At 38.3% G+C, this 23,799-nt stretch overlaps 2 protein-coding genes across 3 annotated transcripts; one reads left to right on the top strand and one right to left on the bottom strand.

Annotated features, from left to right (window-relative positions):
• Positions 1-12,221: 12,221 nt before the first annotated feature.
• On the top strand, positions 12,222-14,901 carry LOC115797330 (uncharacterized). Of its 2 annotated transcripts, XR_004021402.1 has the most exons (3): positions 12,222-13,115; positions 13,678-14,092; positions 14,504-14,901. XR_004021402.1 is itself a non-coding variant. In XM_030753885.1 (2 exons), exons 1-2 carry the CDS (start codon positions 12,297-12,299, stop codon positions 14,011-14,013), a joined length of 1,155 nt encoding a protein of 384 aa, XP_030609745.1. In that variant the 5' UTR covers positions 12,222-12,296; the 3' UTR covers positions 14,014-14,106. The 2 variants fall into 2 exon arrangements, 1 of the variants encoding a protein (XP_030609745.1); XM_030753885.1 differs by lacking the exon at positions 14,504-14,901 and having other exon boundaries at positions 13,678-14,106.
• A 1,651-nt stretch (positions 14,902-16,552) lies between these two features.
• LOC115797005 (uncharacterized) lies at positions 16,553-18,898 on the bottom strand. The gene is made up of 3 exons (XM_030753493.1): positions 18,698-18,898; positions 18,503-18,578; positions 16,553-18,370 (listed from the first exon to the last, which is right to left on the bottom strand). Exons 2-3 carry the CDS (start codon positions 18,575-18,577, stop codon positions 16,553-16,555), a joined length of 1,893 nt encoding a protein of 630 aa, XP_030609353.1. The 5' UTR covers position 18,578; positions 18,698-18,898.
• Between the last annotated feature and the right edge of the window lie 4,901 nt (positions 18,899-23,799).

Raw genomic sequence — 23,799 nt, 5'->3', positions numbered from 1 at the left:
TTACTTTGTGGAACAGCTTGGTGAGTACATGCACACACACACCTGCCCGACGGCGCTCCCAGAGAAACTCAAAGAGCAGAAAACTGATCTCATATCAATCCACACGGCTTTTAAATAAAATGACAAACAAGAAAAGGAAGGTTAGTTTATCTATAACTCTGTATAATCAGTTAGTTTTAGTTTTGTAAACTCACAATTCAGTTTTAGTTAGTTATTGTTTTTTCCTTTTAATTATAGTTTTTGTTTATTTCAGTTAACAAAAATGTTTCTTTCAATTTCAGTTTTTGTTATTTCATTTGTTTTTATTAACTATAATAACCCTGCTGTACACTCATGCAGACCTTCTCCTGCTTTTATTTATTGATTATCACGTACTCCGCAAAATACATTATGTGGTGAACTGGGGTCGATCCACCCTCTGCAGTTTATTATGTCAGTCCATTAGGATAAAAAATGGAAATAATTTAATTGATGTGGAGATTTTTGTGTATTTAAATAAATCCAAGTCATCAGTAGCCTCATCTGTCACTGTCTCTGTGAAATTGTATTGTTAAGTGACCCCGTGATTGTGGTTGGTTAAAAATAATAATATAATTTGTGTGTGTGTGTGTGTGTGTGTGTGTGTACAAATATACCTGTCATGGTTGTGGGCCGGTGGCCCAGTGGGTCAAGTTCCTCTTTGCGTAGTTTTGTTTTGTTGTATTTTTCGTGTTGTGTTTCTTATTGTTTGGTTTCTCAGTTTGTTGTTTTGGTGTTCAGTGTTTAGTTTCCCTTCCCGTTGTTTCCTTGTGTTGAAGACACATGAAGGCCAGAACAAACAGACTCAGGTGCCATTTACACGAAGCCGTTTTCACTGGAAACGGTGTCGTTTTGATGCGTTTCAGCCTTTCGTTTACACGATGGCGTTTCAGAAACGATCCGCGTTTATACGAGGACATGTGAAACGATGAAAACGATGTAGTTCCCATGCCAGGCCACAAGTTAGCGTTGGTTTTCTCTTTGCAAAGTTTGTTTATGCAAGACGCGCATGCGTGGAGTGACACAGTAGGTAGTGCGGCAAATTGTTCATTACTTACAAAACGGCCAATGTGAGAGGTTTTGTGTGGACAGATGATGAGGTTGGATCGCTGCTGCACACAACGCTGAATTACAAAACGGTAAAAACACAGGAAAAGCATAAGAAGCACTCGTGAATCCGCGAGTACTGTTTATCAGTTTGCGCGTGCGCGAAAAACTGGCCGTCGCAACCATAGTGCGCATGTGCGAGTCGAGCGTTTTCAAATCACCCCGGTTTCAAGTGTTTACACGAAAACGCAAGCCGGTGCGTTTCTGAAACGCTCCACTCTGGACCCCGTTTCTGAAACACATCGTTTTCACTCTGTTGTCGTGTAAACAGAAGGCCGAAACGCATCAAAACGACACCGTTGTCGTGTAAACGCAAGGCCGAAACGCATCAAAACGACACCGTTTCAAAATGAAAACGGTCTCGTGTAAACGGCACCTGAGGAACAGCTTTTATGCCAGGGCTATCATTGAACTGAACTCTGTGTGGTTTGGACAGTGATGTGGGGTGGTAGTGCTGACTGTGTGCGTGCGTTGGTGTGTATTGGGGCTAGATTCGTCTGTTAATTTACTATTGTGCACTGTATTTTAGTAATCATTTTTATCACTCATATTTTTATTATTATATTATTTATTGTCTGAGGCACCTAGAAAGGAATGCATTTTAAATTTCGTTGTGCAACTTCTGTGTACAATGACAATAAAGATTCTGATTCTGATTCTGATTCTGATGTTTGATTCCTTCTGTCAGGTTTGCTGTGTTAGGTCTGCGTGTGTGTTAGGATTGGTCACTTCCTGTTTTATTTCGATAGTCTCGTGTTCCTTGTGTGTTATGTTTTGTTTTGCTTCCCCTTGTCTCCTCTGTGTAATTGTGTTCAGTTGTCATCCCACCTGTTGTTACTCCAGTCATTAGCCCTTGTGTATTTATTGTCTGCTTTTGTCTTTGTCCTTTGTCAGGTCCTGAGTCACTGTAATGTTTAGGTTACCATCCATGCTGTGTTTCGAGTTTCGAGTGTGTAGTTTTAAGTATTTAGTCTTTGTATAGCTGGCCTTGGCCCCTGTTCAGCCTTGTCCCTTTGTGTTTATTTTCAATAAAGGTTGAGTACAAATCAGCTCTCGCCTTACGTCCTGTTTTGAGGTCTTCTCTGTCCTGCCTGCCACACCAGCCGTGACAATACCTTGTATCGTGTACATTTTGAATATTATTATTTTTATTTTAGTTATTAGACAGTAGTAGGACCTTGTGCATAAAGTTTAGTAATTCCAAAGACAGAAAAGTGAATAATTAATGTTTTATCTTTTTTTTTCTGGCAGTTTTCACAATCAGAATGATGATCCAAATGCACTGATGTACCAAACATATTTCCTTTTACAAGAACAGCTCTATAAGTTTTCTATAGGCTATTATTGTTGATGTTTGTATTTTTATTTTTTTATTTAGTTATTTATGCCAGGTCTGACAGTCAATAAGGAAGGGGATAGAAAAGAGGGATAAAAAAAGAGAGAAAAAAGGGGGGAAAACAGAAACAAAGGGGAGAAAGGAAAAAGAATAACACTGGGCAACAATTTTTTACTTTTTGAATGTTGTCTAGATTTCTACAACTGATTTAGGGTATTTTTGCCCTGCTGAATCAGGAAATGGCATCCGTTTTTCTCCATCAGGTTAGGTTGTTGTGCTAAGTTGATTTAAAAAAAAAATCAGATCTTGTGACAAAATCGATTACATTTTTGTGGCATTATCAGCTGATTTTTGTCAACACATATCATCCTAAATATGTTTTTAAGAGAAAAAAATGTTTTTCCAACAACATATATTGATTACCTGATAGAAACATCGATTACTGTAAACTGAATGGTGGGCAATGATAAAGGTAAGTACACGTAAATTGCATGTTGCTTCACCATTGTTCAAACTTCAGGGCTTGAACTTCCATTTCTTCGAACTCCTGGAATGCCCAGCGGCAGGGACTCCATCTCTTTCATGTCCTGATGGAATCTCTCCCCCTGCTCGTCACTCATTGAACCCAGGTTCTCAGGAAACCGGTCCATATGTGAAAATAGGTAGTGCATCTTGATGCTCATGTTGCAGTCCAGGTTTCTGAAAGGTCAGCATGTTGTTGACAAGTTCTGCATAGTTTCTGGCCTTATTGTTGCCAAGAAAGTTCTTCACTACCAGAACAAATGCCTTCCACGCTTCCAGTTCCACTTCGTTCATTGAGTTTTCGAACTCTGGATCTCTGATGAGCTGACGGATCTGAGGATTGTCAAAGATGCCAGCTTTCAACTTCTCCATGGTCAATCCTGGAAAAGCCTGGCACAAGTAAGTGAAACAGTCACCATCCTTGTCCAGAGCCTTGGTGAACTGCTTCATTAAGCCGAGCTTGATGTGAAGCGGTGGGAAGAGTATTCTGTCTCTGTCCACCAGAGGGTCGTTGATGATGTTCCTTTCTTTGCAAGGCACCAATTCCTCCCGCACAGCTGAGCACGGTCCCTACTATCCCACATGCACAGAAAACATGAGTACTTGGTGAAGCCAGACTGTTGTCCCAACAAAAAGTTCACCATCTTCAGGTCAACACAAATAAACCACTTATGCTGATCATAACCAATTTTCTCCAGCACATATTTCACCGCTTCAAACTTCTCCTTCAGTGTAGTCGAGTGAGCGATGGGTACAGAGGCAAACTTTCCTATACACTTCGTGGGGTGGCTGCTCCATTAACTTTAGTTTTGATCCACCAACTTTATGCTTTGCTGCACCAATTTTTGGAAGACTTCGAGGTTTTATGACTTAAAACTGATCCCTTTTCAACATAATCACCCAGAACTACCGGACCTGAATACTTCTTGTCATTAAAATAATCATTTACAATCAAAACAATTATTCGACATTGCATTTTACCCCACCTACTTCTTCTAAAATGCTCCACACATGCGTACATGTGAACAAAAACATAAAAAATGACATGTGGCCATAGCTCAAAAACTTGACCTGATTGAGCAAAACCAATGTGATTTTTGGATTCAGCGCATCAGATTCGTCCTAAATCAGCTGAAAAAACACAGACAACAAATTTGTTGTTGACCAGTGTAATCAAAGAAAAGCAGATATACATACACACATACAGACAATTTTACTGTTTGCAGCAATGTGTGTGTATGCACCTCTATCATGGAATGTACTCAATAAGGAGGGCAGAAACTGCAATCATGCTTTCTGTGATCCAGAGGCAAACAGGGAAGGACCCAGAGGCCCCAGGCCATCTACAGCCACTAGGAGCTCACAAGACCTGAAGCCACACATCCTGATGGCAACTGCGTGCACACCCCAGAGGGTACCTTTTATGTAACTAGGTTTGTCTAAAGCCTTAGCAGATAGCTTATAGACTGAGCAATAAACTCGTAAAGGAAGTTCAACATCTAAGTGAAAAGTGTGTGTGTGTGTGTGTGTGTGTGTGTGTGTGTGTGTGTGTGTGCGTATGTTTATAATACCTTGTGGGGACAATTTTCCTGACATATACTACATTGTGGGGACCAATTGCTCCTTGTGGGGACTGGAACCTTGTCCCCACAAGGGGAAACCCTGTTTTTGGGTCAGGGGTCAGAGTTAGGGCTAAGGTATGAATTGAGTTTAGGTTAGGGTTAGGGTTAGGAAAAGGGTAAAGGTAAGGTTTAGGCTGTAGAAATGAATGGAAGTCAATGGAAATTCCCCACAAAGATAGCAAAACACACTTGTGTGTGTGTGTGTGTGTGTGTGTGTGTGTGTGTGTGTGTGTGTGTGTGTGTGTGTGTGTGTGTGTGTGTGTGTGTGTGTGTGTAAAGCTTACGGCTCATCAAGAGTGAGGTTTCCATATGGGATCAATCAGGGCCCAGGTCAACAGCGACTGTTTCCGGTGTTGTTGCCCAACAGGAGCCGGTGGAAACTGTGCTACTGTTGGTCAAAGCCAAAGGAGGAAGAAATAGGAGGTATTTTAGAAGGATGCAAGAATAAAGGAAAGGCAGGAATGTGGAGGTGAGAGTAGGGACTTCAAATGTAGGGACTATGACTGGTAAAGGGAGAGAGCTGGTTGTTATGATGGAGAGAAGGAAGGTAGATATTCTGTGTGTGCAGGAGACCAGGTGGAAGGGAAGCAAGGCCAGGAGCACTATTGGCCATTTCACCTCTCTGATCTTAGTTTTGCTATACATATTTCCCTAGTAGCAGCAAATATGTAAATCTGCATGTGTAAAGCATAGTAAAATATCCCTCAAGAATTTCTCTTTTTATTTTCTTTCAAATATGTTGTTGAAAATATTGTGACTCACACAACTTTTACCTGTGAAATGTCTGTAACCTTTGCATTTCCTCTTTTAGTGCTCTAAGTTACTAAATAATGAAATAAGTTCAGCTGTGCAGACATGCCAAGACAGACATGATGAAGTGATGAACCCAATATATCTATATGTCATTCTCTCATATTACGATACATCTAAACTATCTGTCTGATCACAGTTTTCAATGTTTTCTGTCACATACTGACTCAAAATCCTGACAATATTATGAAGTCTACAACATAAAACAACTTGTACAGTTAGTCAGAAAAATACAACATTTACAAGATGGTGTCAGCTGTGTAACTCTATATAAACATTTTATTTATTTACTAATTTAAATCAAATTTAATTCTACAAAAATCAACAGGAACACCAACCTTATCAGTGTTTGTTTCCTGCTCCCTCTCTGTGTGTCTTCTCTGTGGACTCCTGTTCCTGTGAGAACATATCAGAGCCTCACTCCACCCCTCTCTGTCTCTCTAAGTACAATTTAAATATAGTTTATTCAAATAAATCCATGTGACAATGATGAACTGACAAATTAATAGTCACTTGATAAAATAACAATTACAGTAATAATGCATCCACCTGTATGTACTCCACATACAGAACTTTGTTTATCTGTAATATTAGAGTGATGAATGATTCAGTAATTTATCAGCAGATGAACACTGCAAAAAAATTCAAATGTTGTGCAGCCATTTTTTTATGTGTATCCAAAACAAACAGCATCATCAACTGTTCGCTTTGTGAGTGTTTATTTGTGTAGTTTTCTTATTTAAATCACACCTATAACTGCAGTTTAGTAGTGATGTGTTAAAATGTGTTACATGCATGGCGAACAAACTTAAGTTTTTATTAATAATCTTTGTATAAAGTTCCAAACTGTGCTTCAAATTATGCTTCATGCAGCATAAATTTTACTTATTCAGGAGAAGAGGCTTTCTCCTTGTAACCACTGCAAATAAGTCATACTTGGTCTTTTTGTTTACCTAATTGTAATTTTAACGTTTAACTCTAACTGAGGCCTGCACAGTCTGAGCAATTCATGGTCTGACCTTGGGGTGAATTTGGTGGGAAGTCCATTCCAGGGAAGATTGTGGCCTTGTGTTAACACACGTGAATGCTTCAGATCAGCAAACTGCCAAAACCTTTGCTTTTACGGCAGAACTCTGATGATCAGTTATTAGTGTGAATTTATTTAGCATCACCTGGCTGATACTTACCCTTTTAATTCCTGTGGAAGCAGTAATCGTGTACTTAGTTTTTATGTGAAAGCCACATGAACACTTTTTTTGTTTGGTGGCTTTTTATTCCCTCTACTTAAAAAATATTAATAATTTAAGGTGGCCTATGGCAAAAAGTGATCATTTCACTTTTTGTAATAGGTCATTTCACAACATTTTAGGTCATTTCAGAATCTGTTAAAATATGAGACATGTCTTACATACACTATATTGGTAAATGGGTTCACTTGTCTGCTTTACACACAGATATGAACTTGAGCTGACGTCCATTTTTAATCCATAAGGTTTAATATGATGTTGGCCCACCCTTTGCAGCTATCGCAGCTTCAACTCTTCTGGAAAGGCTTTCCACAAAGTTCAGGAGTGTGTTTATGGAAATTTTTTACCATCCTTCCAATAGTAGATTTGTGAGGTCAGACGCTGTTGGACAGTGTTGGATGAGAAGGCCTGGCTCACAGTCTCTGCTCTAATTCATCCCAAAGGTGTCCCAAAGTCAGCAGGCATTGGGTGTTATAGATGTCAGAGAGGGTGAGAAGAGAGGTCCTCGTGATCTTTTCGGCCGTTCTCACAATCTGCTGCAGGGCCTTCCTTTCAGCAGCTGTGCAGTTTCCAAACCATGCTGTGATGCACTGCTGAGGATACTCTCAATAGTCCCTCTGTAGAAAGTTGTCAGGATTGGGGAGGGGAGGTGGGCTTTCTAGAGCTTGTGCAGGACATGGAGTCTTTGTTGGGCTTTCTTAGTGATGTGTGTGGTGTTCATAGTCCATGAGAGGTTGTCTGTGATGTGGACGCCCAGAAACTTGGTGCTCTGGACCAGTGTTAATTTTGTTGACGAAATATTTTTGTCATAGTTTTCGTCGACGACCCTTTTTTTCATGAAGATAACGAGATGATAACTAAATAAAAACTACCTAAAATGATAAAAACGATAACAAAATTAATTGACACTTTTGTCAACAAATGAAAACGAGATGAAAATGCTTGGCGGGGACGAAATCCAATCAGAACTGATTTAATTTTGTGACAGGGCGGGACAAGTTAGGAAAACATCCAATCAAATGCACAGATGCACAAATTTGCTCTAAACCTGGGAAGACCAAACTAGCCTGTGATTTCTCTTTACTTCTGATAGAACTAAGTTATGTAAACAATGTCAGCAGGGAGAAAGAGAAGAGTCGATGTATGGACACATTTGTCCTTTGATACCGTGATGAACAAAACGATGTGTAAACCATGTGGGGCGACTATCTCTGGTAAAAACACAACAAATGTTAAAAAAACCAGTCACCCAGACCTCCATGCAAAGGTAAGCATTTTAATGTCATGCAGGGTAAAGTGTTTTTCCCAGTTTAGCGTTTGTGTTTAGAGAAAATCTCCACACCGCTGTGGATTAGCCTTTCCTAATCTTAGTCCTGAACACTGCCCTGTACCTTTCAGAGTGTCCTGCTGTAAAACGCTGTATTATCTCAGTAAGGTGGTGTTAATGATCAGGTGTGTGGGAAGCAGGTGAAACACTAAAGTTAATATTATTAATAATATTGCATAACTTTTAAAAAATGTTTAATTTTGTGTAAGTGTGTATAATGAATAATTCAAGGGAAGTGAAGAAAAAGCATTTGCATTTTACACATTTTACACTTTATATTTTAGTCGACTAAATCGACTGTAGATTTAGTCGACTATATTCTTATGATAATTTCGTTGACTAAAATTAAAACTATTCAGATGACTAAATTGTGACTGAAACTAAATTACATTTTCATCAAAAGACTATGACTAAAACTAAATCAAAATTTGCTGTCAAAATTAACACTGCTCTGGACAGTCTCAACTGGGAGGTCATTAAGGATCAGTGGAGTGTGTTTGCCTGGAGGTTGCCTGAAATCAATGATTAGTTCCTTTGTTTTGTCCACATTGAGGGACAGATTTTTTTCAGCACACCAGCTGCTGAGCTATGACACCTCCTCTACAAGGCTTCGTTGTTCTCACTAATCAACCCCACCACTGTTGTGCCATCAGCAAATTTGATGATGTGGTTTGAGCTGTGTGTGGCTACACAGTCATGGGTTAGGAGTGTGAACAGCAGAGGACTGAGCAAGCATCCTTGGGGAGCTCCTGTGCTCAACGTGATGATGTTGGAGATCCTGTTTCTTATTTTGACTGCCTGTGGTCTTCCTACCAGGAAGTCTTGGACCCAGTTGGAGAGGGTGGTGTTCAGACCCAGCTGGACTAGTTTCCCTACCAGCTGGTGGGGGGATGATTGTGTTGAATGCTGAGCTGAAGTCTATGAACAGCATTCTGTTCATAAATATTCTATGGTCTGCACATTCTCTCAGCACACGACCTGGAATTTGGTCTGGTCCAGCAGCCTTCCGTGGATCGAATCTAAACAGTGTTTTCCTCACTTCAGAGGTGGACAGATGTAGCACCTGGTCATTGGGTGGAGGGATGGCTTTCCTTGCTACTGTGTCATTCTGTTTCTCAAATCTTGAGAAAAACTGAATAATATATTTGTATCAGTACTATTCAATTTATTTTCAGCTTTGGGTTATTCTGCAACCACATGTCAAAAAAAGGAATAAAATTATCCAAAAGGGAGCTTTTTTTTTTTGGTAATTTTACTTTCATGTTGTGTATTTGTTGTATCCAAAAACAATTAACTTCATTATTTGTTATTATTGCAAGGCATACATTTACCTTTTCTGTGTAGAAACAGCAGGGGCAACACAAGGTTGCTGGGCAGATTAAACCAGTTAACACATGACATTAACACACATCCATCATTTCCCTCAGAAATATACTCTACAGTCCAAACCACATTCCAAACAAACCTCAACACCAACATTCCCAGAATGGTCACAATGGTATAAAATGCCCTGAGCTTTGATTGGTTGACCCTCTGTCTGTTCCCGCCCTGTTCTCCTGGGCCTGGATGAATCAGGACACAGAGAACAGAAAGGCTGCAGAAGGAGGAGATGATTAAAAATGATATCAAGAGGAAGAAATTCATAATGATGATGATGTCATCTTCAATCATTAGGGAAGCAATTAATGCAAAGCAAAGCAGCCAGACACAGCCTATAGTGATATTCCTGATTCTGACCCCTCTTTCTTTTTTTAGACTCAGATAAGTGACGGGATGAACAACAGCCAGGTAGCGCTCCACACAGGTGAGCGTGTGAAAGAAGAGCTGTCCAAATGTGGCAAAAGACAAAAGAATGAACACCATGTGTAATATGTTTAAATTATTTGTGGAGATCCCGCAATATCTGAATATAGATGCAACAACATACAGCAGGTCAACGATGGCCATGTTGTAGGTGAAGCTGTCAGAGTGACTCAGTGTTACTTCTGTGGAGGTGGAGCGCTTTTTCCACCATTCTTGGAGACCATGTTGGAGGATGAGGATGCAGAGAGGTAGGACGAGGAAGATGGTTGTGAGGCTATATGCACGAAAGATGAAGGAGCTTGGTCCAGATATGAGACACTGCATATAAAAAGAGATGGAGGTGTTTGTGGAGGAATGGCACAGATCAAAAAAGGACCCAGCGGAGAACGATGAGTTTGATGACATATCTGGAAAAGAGAGAAAAAAAGAAATGCCAATCCATTGGAACAGAGAAATCAATTAAATATATCTGTTTAGTCTGTATATTTATTTATTTTGATCTACATTAGCTGGAACAAGTACAGCTACTCTTCCTGCAGTCAGTCAAACATAGTGCTACTAAAACAATGTCTTCACAAGTATAGCATAGTTTTCCATTAAGAAACTTTCATTTTTCTAAATTGAGGTTTTGATGATAATATGTGTTGCATAATGTATAGATAGTCATCTCCCCTCAGATAATAAGTTTGTTGATATGTAGCAGATGTCCCAAAATCTACAGAACTTCAGCGCTAATTTGATGACTGATGGTTACTAAACATTTAGTAGCTAAATGCTCACTGTATTCAATCCCCCACCCCAATTTAAAAGTTATTTTCTTACAACTATTTATTTTAAAAAAATGTAATTATTGCAATTATTTTATCAGAGTTTTGGAATCCTCGAATGACCAAATATGGAAGCTTGTTAATGCCACTGAAAGAAAAAGTTCTAAAGAAATAAACTGAAAAAAAAAACATGAATTGAAAAAAAAAGAAATAAATTACAGCTCCTACTCTTTTTGTTTGATTGTTTTCCAATAATTCTTGAAAATATATTTTAAAGCCTCAGATATATCAGGCGAATTACAGTATTCTTGTATCAGCTTACCATTAAAATACAAACCTTGACCTACAATTAATTCCACAGCCATGGAGTTTTTTTCATCCTGTGCTATTTAATTTTGTTTAACAAAATGTAAGGAAAACATCTGGTAGGGGACAACCGAGGTTTTTAATTCTTTGCAAAGATTTTGTGTGTTGTGTGTTTGATGGACATTTCTCATGCTTGGTGTTCTGGGAAATCCTACTTTGACAATAGAAGAAAAAATATTTGCCTGTTTTTCATTTAATCTTTGGAGAAATTGGAAAAACACTTAGCAATAAAATTTATTTTGGCATAAACACATAAACATGTATATCACATTCAGAAAAACACAAATCACCCACAAAGACTGCTGTACACTCATGCAAACCTTCTGCTTTTATTTATTGAGTATCACGAACTACACAAATACATTATGTGGTGAACTGGGGTCGATCCACCCTCTGCAGTTTATTCTATCAGTCCATTAGGATAAAAAGTGGAAAAGAAATTTAACTGATGTGCAGAGTTTTGTGTATTTAAATAAACCCAAGTCATTAACAGCCTCATCTGTCACTGTCTCTGTGTAATTGTGTGGTGTTAGCAAACCTGTGATTGTGGTTGGTGAAAAATAATAATATAAAGTATAAAATTATAATTTGTGTGTGTGTGTGTGTGTGTAAAGCTTACGGCTCATCAAGAGTGAGGTTTCCATATGGGATCAATCAGGGCCCAGGTCAACAGCGACTGTTTCCGGTGTTGTTGCCCAACAGGAGGCGGTGGAAACTGTGCTACTGTTGGCCAAAGCCAAAGGAGGAAGAAATAGGAGGTGTTTTAGAAGGATGCAAGAATAAAGGAAAGGCAGGAATGTGGAGGTGAGAGTAGGGACTTCAAATGTAGGAACTATGACTGGTAAAGGGAGAGAGCTGGTTGTTATGATGGAGAGAAGGAAGGTAGATATTCTGTGTGTGCAGGAGACCAGGTGGAAGGGAAGCAAGGCCAGGAGCATTATTTGGCCATTTCACCTCTCTGATCTTAGTTTTGCTATACATATTTCCCTAGTAGCAGCAAATATGTAAATCTGCATGTGTAAAGCATAGTAAAATATCCCTCAAGAATTTCCATTTTTATTTTCTTTCAAATATGATGTTGAAAATTATGGAAGCTCGTTTCCGCCACTAAAAAAAAAAAAAATCGCCATCCATAACTAAAAATTTTGAGTTATTAACTCGAAATTTTGAGTTAATAACTCGAAATTTCAAGAAAATAACTCAAAATTTCGAGTTAATAACTCAAAATTTTGAGTTAATAATTCGAAATTTCGAGTTAGCAAAGCCAATCAAGATGCGTGGTGATGGTACGTCATTTCCTTGTTACGGAAATAAAACCCGGAAGACACCAGTTATCAATGCTACAGCTAAGCTACCAGTACAGATCCGATCATGAATGAGCAAATTGCTAAGTACTTTCAGCGAGGATTTACAAACGATGAAATCCTTGCGTTATTAGCTGAATCACATGGCATCATTATCAGCAAACGCACCCTCGAAAGGATCTTACACAAGAACAGACTTTGGCGCAGAAAGAACAAAACTGAGGTGGAAGAGGTGGCGGCTTTTATACAAGCGCAACTGGAAAACTCAGGTCAGTCACATGGATATCGCTGGATGCACCAGAAGTGTTGGATGAATGGAATTGTGACTGACAGAGAAACAGTTCGTCTTCTGCTCCGTTTACTCGACGGTGAAGGTGTGGATTTAAGGTCCCGTAGACGACTGCGGAGGCGAGTGTATCATAGCAGAGGCCCCAACTATGTGTGGCACATCGACGGATACGATAAGCTTAAGCCATTTGGAATTGCAATAAGTGGATGTATTGACGGCTTCTCAAGGAGCGTTATATGGCTTGAAGCTTACAAGACAAATAATGACCCCAGAGTGATTGCTGGTTACTACATGGATGCCGTGATTCAACATGGTGGATGCCCTGATCGAGTGAGATTAGATTTAGGAACAGAAAACGTCCATGTGGCCCAGATGCAAAGGTTTTTACATTTTTCAGACAGTGATTCAGAAACTGATCATGTCACTTTTGGAGCAAGTACAGGAAATCAGCGTGTTGAAAGATGGTGGCTAATCTTACGAAGTCAGTGTGTCCAGTACTGGATCGACCTGTTTGACAAACTAAGAGAGGATGGACACTTCTCAGACTCGTTCTTGGACAAATCATTGGTCCAGTTCTGCTTTCTTCACATTATACAGGTGAGTTTACCTACTGATATCTGTTGTAACTGACTGTTTTAGCAGCATACATGGCCTTTGGCATATTGCTGAAATACTGTATACATTAAAGTACACATGAAAATTATAGTTTTAAATCTGATCTCTTTTTTTCAGATAAATATATTAAAATGAATATCAAGGTACACATATTACAAATTCATTATGTGGGTTTATATGTGTCTCTGAAATTGATCATTTATAGTGGGCCAAAACTAATAAATAAATAAGAATTCAAATCCCCATATTATACATATACAGTTTTAGCTAAAAATAAATTAAAATGCATACATCATGATCTAAGCCACAACTGTGCCTATGTATATACATTAACATGTTGTGCATTGTACTGTGTATAACTGTGCATGTGACAAATAAACACTATCTTAATCTTAATCTTAAAAATAGTGAAATTAGAACAAAGTTTGCATTACAAAGGTACAATAATGGTGTCACGTAATCTAACATAATTTATGCAGAAGTTAGTTGTTTTTTGTACATGTTTAAATTAAAAATGTTACTTGTGTGTATTTTTGTCATCAAGGAGGAATTAAACGAAGTTGCTTTGGCTTGGAACGACCACAGAATACGCCCAGTCCACAACTCCCGCAGTCCTCATGGTCGACCGTCTTTTATGTATGCCCTCCCAGACATCTATGGAGCGAGAGACTGTCTCCAGCATGTCAATATGGAGAAAGTTGAAGCCTGCCTTGAAGAATGTGTGTTCAAAGACTTTCCATGTGATGAGGATGTCTTTCATCTCTGTGTAGAACTGATGGCTGAACATGCTCTGGGCTTCACAAATGATGTGTTTGATACAGTGGATCTGTATGTACAACTAAGGCAGCTCATGCTTGCTCAGTTGGAGACATTGCCTTAAAGGTTATACCTATTTATGCATTTGACAGAGCTGTTGAAAGCACATGTCCTTTAACCTTTGTGCTTCCTTAGGAACAGTTAGTCCTCTGGCTTAGAAGAATAAAAATTAAAAAAAAAAGTAATTCACACTGTATACTCTATAGAGTATAGTGTGAATTACTTTTTTTTTTTTTTTTTTATTCTTCTTATTTATATGTGTGTGTATATATGGTTGCAGGTACAAAATACATTTCACTGTGCATTGTACTGTGTATAACTGTGCATGTGACAAATAAACACTATCTTAATCTTAATCTTAAAAATAGTGAAATTAGAACAAAGTTTGCATTACAAAGGTACAATAATGGTGTCACGTAATCTAACATAATTTATGCAGAAGTTAGTTGTTTTTTGTACATGTTTAAATTAAAAATGTTACTTGTGTGTATTTTTGTCATCAAGGAGGAATTAAACGAAGTTGCTTTGGCTTGGAACGACCACAGAATATGCCCAGTCCACAACTCCCGCAGTCCTCATGGTCGACCGTCTTTTATGTATGCCCTCCCAGACATCTATGGAGCGAGAGACTGTCTCCAGCATGTCAATATGGAGAAAGTTGAAGCCTGCCTTGAAGAATGTGTGTTCAAAGACTTTCCATGTGATGAGGATGTCTTTCATCTCTGTGTAGAACTGATGGCTGAACATGCTCTGGGCTTCACAAATGATGTGTTTGATACAGTGGATCTGTATGTACAACTAAGGCAGCTCATGCTTGCTCAGTTGGAGACATTGCCTTAAAGGTTATACCTATTTATGCATTTGACAGAGCTGTTGAAAGCACATGTCCTTTAACCTTTGTGCTTCCTTAGGAACAGTTAGTCCTCTGGCTTAGAAGAATAAAAATTAAAAAAAAAAAGTAATTCACACTGTATAGTATATAGAGTATAGTGTATAGTGTGAATTACTTTTTTTTTTTTTTTTATTCTTCTTATTTATATGTGTGTGTATATATGGTTGCAGGTACAAAATACATTTCACTGTGCATTGTACTGTGTATAACTGTGCATGTGACAAATAAACACTATCTTAATCTTAATCTAGTCTTTTTTTTTGTTGTTATTTCTACAGTAATTGTTGTCTGCACAAAGAGAACATCCCAGTTTTTTCATGTACAAAGGCTTAAATCTTACACATGCTGCCTGTCAAACCTGGTATTTGGAGATCATTAAGGTAAAGTGATATGTCTCATGGTGGATTTATGATTTTAGCTTTCTGAAGATATTTTTTTTAATCCTTGTTCACTTGTATCTCATTTTTGATGTCTCTTAATTTTATTTTTTTCTGATAATGTTAAATTACTAATTTGGTTGTCTAGATTTTTTTATATAGAAAATCTAGCTTATAGATGAGCTTAACTAAGCAAGGTGATGATTGTCTGTCCAAAAATATATATAAAAATGAACTGAGCTCTGTCATTGTAGTCTCCTTGAATACTTTATTATAATACACAAATCTCAAAAACAGGGACACTTAGCAATTAACATTTAATCCAGAGCAGTAAGTTAAAAAAAAAAGTGACTACACAAATCAAAAATGTGCAAAACTTGTAAAATATCAAAGAATTTAAGATAAGAACAGGTAAAATGGCAAGATTTTACAAAGATGTCCTAAACTTTCTGAAATAAGAACATAGTGGCCTAAAATTCTATGAACCAAAAACATTAAGGTTTAAAGCTGAAAAAATATTGGGGAAAAAAGTTAATAAGAAAAATCAGTCATGCAGTGCAATGAAAGAAGGGAGAAACAAGACTTTTATCCCTCCTGATACATCAAGAAACAACCCCCAGCTGAGCACTTGTTGATTTCACTTAAGTCCAAAATAAAAATATATCAATTATGCTTTATGGCCACTCATTTTAGCAACATAGTCACCATAACCCAGATGGCTGAATAGAGGTGCACAAAAAATAACTATTGAATTACTGGCATATAATATAAAACTGAACTTGTAAACATTAAAACTTGTGCATTATAATAGAACATGTTAGATATATTAACTATATTACTGCAGGGGTCTCAAACTGTAACTTCTGAGGAGCCACTATAATCTCACTTTATAACATTAGATAACTAAACTGTCAGATTTAAATTAAGTTTTTCCTTCTTTTTTTGGATTGAGTATGGCTAATGAAATTATAGAAAAAATTTATAAATGTGTAAAGATACTTTGATTTTTAACTTGGTATGCGCAGATGCTGAATGAGGCAATAGGAATTTTTATAAAAAGGCCTCCAGGCTGCCACTTTGACACCTCTGCAGAAGTGCATTAATCAAGTGTTTTCAAAACATATTGCCGTGTAATAAGAACACACACAAACAAATTCAAGTCTCTAATTTTGTACCTCAAGTTGAATTCAATTAGTGTTTCACCAATAACTTTCTCAGGAATCAGTTTTGAAACATGTGATTCACATTGTAACAGTTCTGTTTTAGTGCACAACTCAAATACAATCTCTTGTACAAATCTGTGGGTCCAGATCCAGTGTTTGTGAATTAAAGTATTAGATAATGTCCATGACCCACACATTGGATTCCAACACTCTGTTCATCTCAGAACTAAAATCAGGATAGCTGTCATAATTTATTGACAGCTCCAGTACACATCCACATGTGTGTGCCACAGGTCGCCTCTGGAAACCTTCAAGTTCGTTAAATGCAACAATGATGTTCTTTCCAAGATATAAGTCTGAACCTGTGCAAAACCTAAGGAACAAGCACAAATGTTGCTTCTTAACATTCTTCACATATGTAGTTAGGTATTTCTGAATAACCTTCTGATGGGTCGTCATTGTTTCAGGAAAAGTGAAACACCCGAGAACCTTTCTCACATTTGGTTGGAGGGCTTCATATACTGAAGACAGATCACAAAGGCTTTCACCTGCAGTGCTGAGTGTTTTCGCCCACTGTTCGATGACATAGGCAGGCTCTTGGACAAGTGTTTTGTGTGCAAGCTCCATTAGGACTTCGGTAGCATTGCAGGCTGTTGGCATCCTTCTGCAGCTCTGGTTATCAAGTATGTCTACAAGTTCTTCTTGGTCCACACTGCTAAAATCTGACTGCCACGCCTCTAACACTGTATGCTCAGATTCAGGCATGAACTTGAGAAAATTCTCCACAATATCACTCTTCACATATCCAAAGGCAGCTTGTTCCAGAATGGCAGGGGCAATTTTCACAGGGAGATATTTCTCTGTGGCCCATCCAAATGCAATGATTCTGCCCACACTCTCCCACTCCTGCTGCCCAAAATCATGCCTTAAGAAGGGCACTTTGTAAGCAGTTCCAGTGGTGCACTGGTCATAGAATTCCTTCCAGAATTCTGAAAGACAGTCTCTTACAACTCCTCCATGATCATAAGCTTTTTCAGGTGTTCCATCAGGCAGTACAAGCTGGATTTTAATGTCAACATCTTCGAGATCATTAGCACTAAAATGTGAAATGAGCTCTGGCATTACCTGCCCTCTGTGAACGACTAGTACTCTTTTCATTCTCTCACTGGTTGGGCCAGGTTGTGGAGTTAAAACCAGGGTGTCGTCCAAATTTATTGACTCACTGTCAGAGACGGGTCCAACAAAAACAATGTCACTGCTGTAAGAAGAGTTATCACTTACAGCCTGCATGGAAGAGAGTGAAAGGTTATTGTCTGTAGTGTCTACAGTTTGTGTCACATCAGGGCTGACTTGTTCAAAAGGAGCAAATGAAGAAACTGTAGCAACAGTAAAAGAAGAGGAGTTTTGGTCTTGAGAAGATGATTGCAAACCTGGGCTGCTTTGGGTTTTTTTTGTGGTCAGGTAAAACCTAAGGATATTTAGTTTTGTAACATTGTGCATTTCTCCAACTGTTAATCCACCATCAACTGTCATCTCTTGATAATCCTTTAGATCACATTCAAAATCTGTTAAGGGCCCCCGAACATTTCCTCCATTTGGAAAGAACAGATCTTTTGCAACCTGTAATATGTCACTTTTCTTAGCGTCCTTGCAAATTACCATTTTTCTTGTCCCTCCTCCTCGTCTAGCTCTAACCTGCTTGAAAACATCAGCATCTTCATCATAATGCATCCATCCTATTTCTATTTTTCTCTTTGTCTTCAGAGCATTTCTTTTATGGGTTGGTTCTGAATGTTCTTGCGCTGTGCTGCTGCCATCTTCAGATGTTTTTCTTTTGGACAATTTGGTTTTCAGACGTTCAAAAAGCGTCGACTTTCGGCTGTTGCCCTGCCGTCTGCAAAATCCAAATACTGCAAGGCGATCACCATATGATGGTAGATAAGTCTTCAGCTCCTCATCTGACATCAGATTTATAACACTGGCATCGATCTACAGAGGGAAAAATAATTCACTTTCACACACACACACACACACACACACACATATATATATTTGAAAATACAATTATATATTGAATGAAAAAAGTAGTATTTAAAAGAAAAAAAAATTAGAATTATGTACCTTCTCATTCTCCAGGGTTTGTATTATTTCCTCAGAGACTTCTCTTCGTCTCAAGAAGTCAGTCAGGTCTTCCATGCTGTAAACAAGTATGTACAAATGATCACTTATGAATCCACCATATGATCATCAAGTCTCGGTGTCTAGTGTACTTAATGTAGTTGAGAAGCTTGTAATATAACTTCCTGGGTAATATACCTTCCCTGCAATTAAACACTAATCAGTGGTTCTCAAATTGTGGGGCGAAATGTCATGACAGGTGGGATGCGAATGACCTGGGAGAAAAGTCATGCGGAACATACGTTGAACATCTGATTTATTTTCACAGCGGAACGAGGAAACGTTAGCAGCTACGTTAGCACGGCGACTAGCCAAGCCAAGCTGTGCACATAGTGCCGTCATGCCGCCACTTCAACATCGACCCCCAGACCGATCTTAGCGTGTGGTGTTAAAATATTTCATATAAGTGAGGCATAACGGAAAAAATCTGCACTGATTACATACCTTTTACATAGTTACCACTCGTTAGACTACATCTCTACCTGAAAACCCTGGCGACAATGCAGCACAGTCTCTACCCGAGTGCGGCTGTGCCCTGTGCTTCCGGTAACAAGGAAATGACGTTCCTGCATCCGTTCCTGCATCCTGATTGGCTGTGCTAACTCGAAATTTCAAGTTAATATCGCCATCTGTAACTCGAAATTTCGAGTTAATAACTTGAAATTTCGAGTTATTTTCTCGAAATTTTGAGTTAATAACTCGAAATTTTGAGTTATTAACTCGAAATTTCGAGTTATTTTCTCGAAATTTCGAGTTATTTTCTCGAAATTTCGAGTTAATAACTCAAAATTTTGCGTTACGGATGGCGATTTTTTTTTTTTTAGTGGCGGAAACGAGCTTCCATAGAAAATATTGTGACTCACACAACTTTTACCTGTGAAATGTCTGTAACCTTTGCATTTCCTCTTTTAGTGCTCTAAGTTACTAAATAATGAAATAAGTTCAGCTGTGCAGACATGCCAAGACTGACATGATGAAATGATGAACCCAATATATCTATATGTCATTCTCTCATATTACCAATATTACACTGTCAATATTACCATTTGCAGCCACAACAAAAAGATTAAAAAGACATATAAAAGACATTAACATGAAGTATGATTAAGATACATCTTGTCTGATCGCAGTTTTCAATGTTTTCTGTCACATACTGACTCCAAATCCTGACAATATTATGAAGTCTATATTATGAAGTCTACAACATAAAACAACTAAAAATACAACTTTTACAAGATTGTGTCAAATGTGTGATTGTATAAACATTTTGTTTATTTATTTACTGATTTAAATCAAATTTAATTCTATAAAAATCATGAGGAACACCAACCTTATCAGTGTTTGTTTCCTGCTCCCTCTCTGTGTGTCTTCTCTGTGGACTCCTGTTCCTGTGAGAACATATCAGAGCCCCACTCCACCCCTCTCTGTCTCTCTAAGTACAATTTAAATATAGTTTATTCAAATAAATCCACGTGACAATGATGAACTGACAAATTAATAGTCACTTGATAAAATAACAATTACAGTAATAATGCATCCACCTGTAAGTACTCCACACACAGAACTTTATCTGTAATATTGGAGTGATGAATGATTCAGTAATTTATCAGCAGATGAACACTGCGGAAAAATTCAAATGTTGTGCAGCCATTTATTTGATGTGTATCCAAAACAAACAGCATCATCAACTGTTCGCTTTGTGAGTGTTTATTTGTGTAGTTTTCTTATTTAAATCACACCTGTAACTGCAGTTTAGTAGTGATGTGTCAAAATGTGTTACATGCGTGGCAAACAAATTTAAGTTTTTATTAATAATCTTTGTATAAAGTTCCAAACTGTGCTTCAAATTATGCTTCATCGTTTACATAACTAAGTTATGTAAAAAATCTCAGCAGGGAGAAAGAGAAGAGTCGATGTATGGACACATTTGTCCTTTGATGTTGTGATGAACAAAACCATGTGTAAACCATGTGGGGCGACTATCTCGGGTAAAAACACGACAAATGTTAAAAAAACAGTCACCCAGATCTCCATACAAAGGTCAGCATTTTAATGTCATGCAGGGTAAAGTGTTTTTCCCAGTTTAGCGTTTGTGTTTAGAGAAAATCTCCACACTGCGGTGGATTAGCCTTTCCTAATCTTAGTCCTGAACACCGCCCTGTACCTTTCAGAGCGTCCTGCTGTAAAACGCTCGTATTATCTCAGTAAGGTGGTGTTAATGATCAGGTGTGTGGGAAGCAGGTGAAACACTGATGTTAATATTAATAATATTGCATACCGTATTTTTCGGACTATAAGTCGCTCCGGAGTATAAGTCGCACCAGCCAAAAAATGCATAATAAAGAAGAAAAGAACATACATCGCCTTGCAAAAGTATTCGGCCCCCTTGAACTTTTCAACCTTTTGCCACATTTCAGGCTTCAAACATAAAGATATAAAATTTAAATTTTTTGTGAAGAATCAACAACAAGTGGGACACAATCGTAAAGTGGAATGAAATTTATTGGGTGTGTCAAACTTTTTTAACAAATAAAAAACTGAAAAGTGGGGCGTGCAATATTATTCGTCCCCTTTACTTTCAGTACAGCAAACTCACTCCAGAAGTTCAGTGAGGATCTCTGAATGATCCAATGTTGTCCCAAATGACTGATGATGATAAACAGAATCCACCTGTGTGTAATCAAGTGTCCGTATAAATGCACCTGCTCTGTGATAGTCTCAGGGTTCTGTTCAAAGCGCAGAGAGCATCATGAAGACCAAGGAACACACCAGGCAGGTCTGAGATACTGTTGTGGAGAAGTTCAAAGACGGATTTGGATACAAAAAGATTTCCCAAGCTTTAAACATCTCAAGGAGCACTGTGCAAGCAATCATATTGAAATGGAAGGCGTATCAGACTACTGCAAATCTACCAAGACCCGGCCGTCCCTCTAAACTTTCATCTCAAACAAGGAGAAGACTGATCAGAGATGCAGCCAAGAGGCCCGTGATCACTCTGGATGAACTGCAGAGATCTACAGCTGAGGTGGGAGAGTCTGTCCATAGGACAACAATCAGTCGTACACTGCACAAATCTGGCCTTTATGGAAGAGTGGCAAGAAGAAAGCCATTTCTCAAAGATATCCATAAAAAGTCTCGTTTAAAGTTTGCCACAAGCCACCTGGGAGACACACCAAACATGTGGAAGAAGGTGCTCTGGTCAGATGAAACCAAAATCGAACTGTTTGGCCACAATGCAAGACGATATGTTTGGCGTAGAAGCAACACAGCTCATCACCCTGAACACACCATCCCCACTGTCAAACATGGTGGTGGCAGCATCGTGGTTTGGGCTGCTTTTCATCAGCAGGGACAGGGAAGATGGTCAAAATTGATGGGAAGATGGATGGGGCCAAATACAGGACCATTCTGGAAGAAAACCTGTTGGAGTCTGCAAGAGACCTGAGACTGGGACGGAGATTTATGTTCCAACAAAACAATGATCCAAAACATAAAGCCAAATCTACAATGGAATGGTACAGATGCACCAATGTAGGTATGTATGTATATATTTTATACATTCTATTTTCTGTATATTTCACACATTGTTTATTTTCTGTATATCTCTGATCACATTGATTATACTAGATTATAATATTTTTATAATATTTCTATTTTCATTTTAGAGAGTTTGATTTCTGTTACATGGCACTGAACAGGAGTGGCCCTCCAATCTCATTGTACATCCTGTATAATGACAATAAAGGCATTCTATTCTATTCTATTCTATTCTATTCACAAATAAATGTATCCAGGTGTTGGAATGGCCAAGTCAAAGTCCAGACCTGAATCCAATCGAGAATCTGTGTAAAGAGCTGAAGACTGCTGTTCACAAACGCTCTCCATCCAACCTCACTGAGCTCGAGCTGTTTTGTAAGGAAGAATGGGCAAGAATTTCAGTCTCTCAATGTGCAAAACTGATAGAGACATACCCCAAGCGACTTGCAGCTATAATTGCAGCAAAAGGTGGTGCTGCAAAGTATTAACCCAAGGGGGCCGACTTTTCAGTTTTTTATTTGTTAAGAAAGTTTGACACATCCAATAAATTTCATTCCACTTCACGATTGTGTCCCACTTGGTGTTGATTCTTCACAAAAAATTTAAATTTTATATCTTTATGTTTGAAGCCTGAAATGTGGCAAAAGGTTGAAAAGTTCAAGGGGGCCGAATACTTTCGCAAGGCACTGTATATAAGTCGCACTGGAGTTTAAGTCGCATCTTTTTTGGTGGTGGTGGGGGGGTTATTTGATAGAATCCGAGACCCAGAGCAGACATTCCATCTTGAAAGACAATTTAAAATAATAATGAATTAAATAACAGGGCGAACATGGTTACGCCTACATTATGCTAACGTAACACATTCAGCTACATGATGCACAAAGAACTGAGTATGTGTCTGGTATATTAACGTAACATTAACAGTTATTCAGATAACCATAGCGTAAAGAACATGCTAACAAGTTAACCAAACCATCAGTTCATTGAATTCTTCATCCTCGGTGTCACTTCTAAATAACTCCGCACACTCCATGCATAGACGAAGCGTCGCTTCCTCTTCTGTGTCGCTTTCGTCAGATTAGTCGTCAGTTGCAGTTCCAATTATTCTGGCCTTTCTGAATCCCGACAGGATGGCTTCGGTTGTCACTGAAGCCATTGCTTTGTTGATCCATCCAATGACTTCCAGGAAAGTTGGGTGGTGCATTCTCCCAGTTGCCGTGAAGCTGTGCTCTCCATCCATCATCCACTGCTCCCACAGGTTACGCAAGACTACCTTAAAGCTCCGGTTCATGGAGATGTCAAGTGGCTGGAGTATTTTGGTTAATGTCTTAATAACTTCACATAAAAGTCGCTCCGGATTATAGGTCGCACCCTCGGCCAAACTATGAAAAAAGTGCAACTTATAGTCCGGAAAATACGGTTTAAAAATTTTTTATTTTGTGTAAGTGTGTATAATGAATAATTCAATTGAACTGAAGAAAAAGCATTTGCATTTTACACCCTTTATATTTTAGTCGACTAAATCGACTGTAGATTTAGTCGACTATATTCTTACGTTAATTTCGTTGACTAAAATTAAAACTATTCAGATGACTAAATTGTGACTGAAACTAAATAACATTTTCATCAAAAGACTATGACTAAAACTAAATCAAAATTTGCTGTCAAAATTAACACTGCTCTGGACAGTCTCAACTGGGAGG

The sequence above is a fragment of the Archocentrus centrarchus genome, chromosome 18 (genome assembly GCF_007364275.1).
Source record: "Archocentrus centrarchus isolate MPI-CPG fArcCen1 chromosome 18, fArcCen1, whole genome shotgun sequence".
Lineage (NCBI taxonomy): Eukaryota > Metazoa > Chordata > Actinopteri > Cichliformes > Cichlidae > Archocentrus > Archocentrus centrarchus.
The sequence above is the reverse complement of the archived record's forward strand: the minus strand, read 5'-3'. Positions and strand labels throughout refer to the sequence as shown.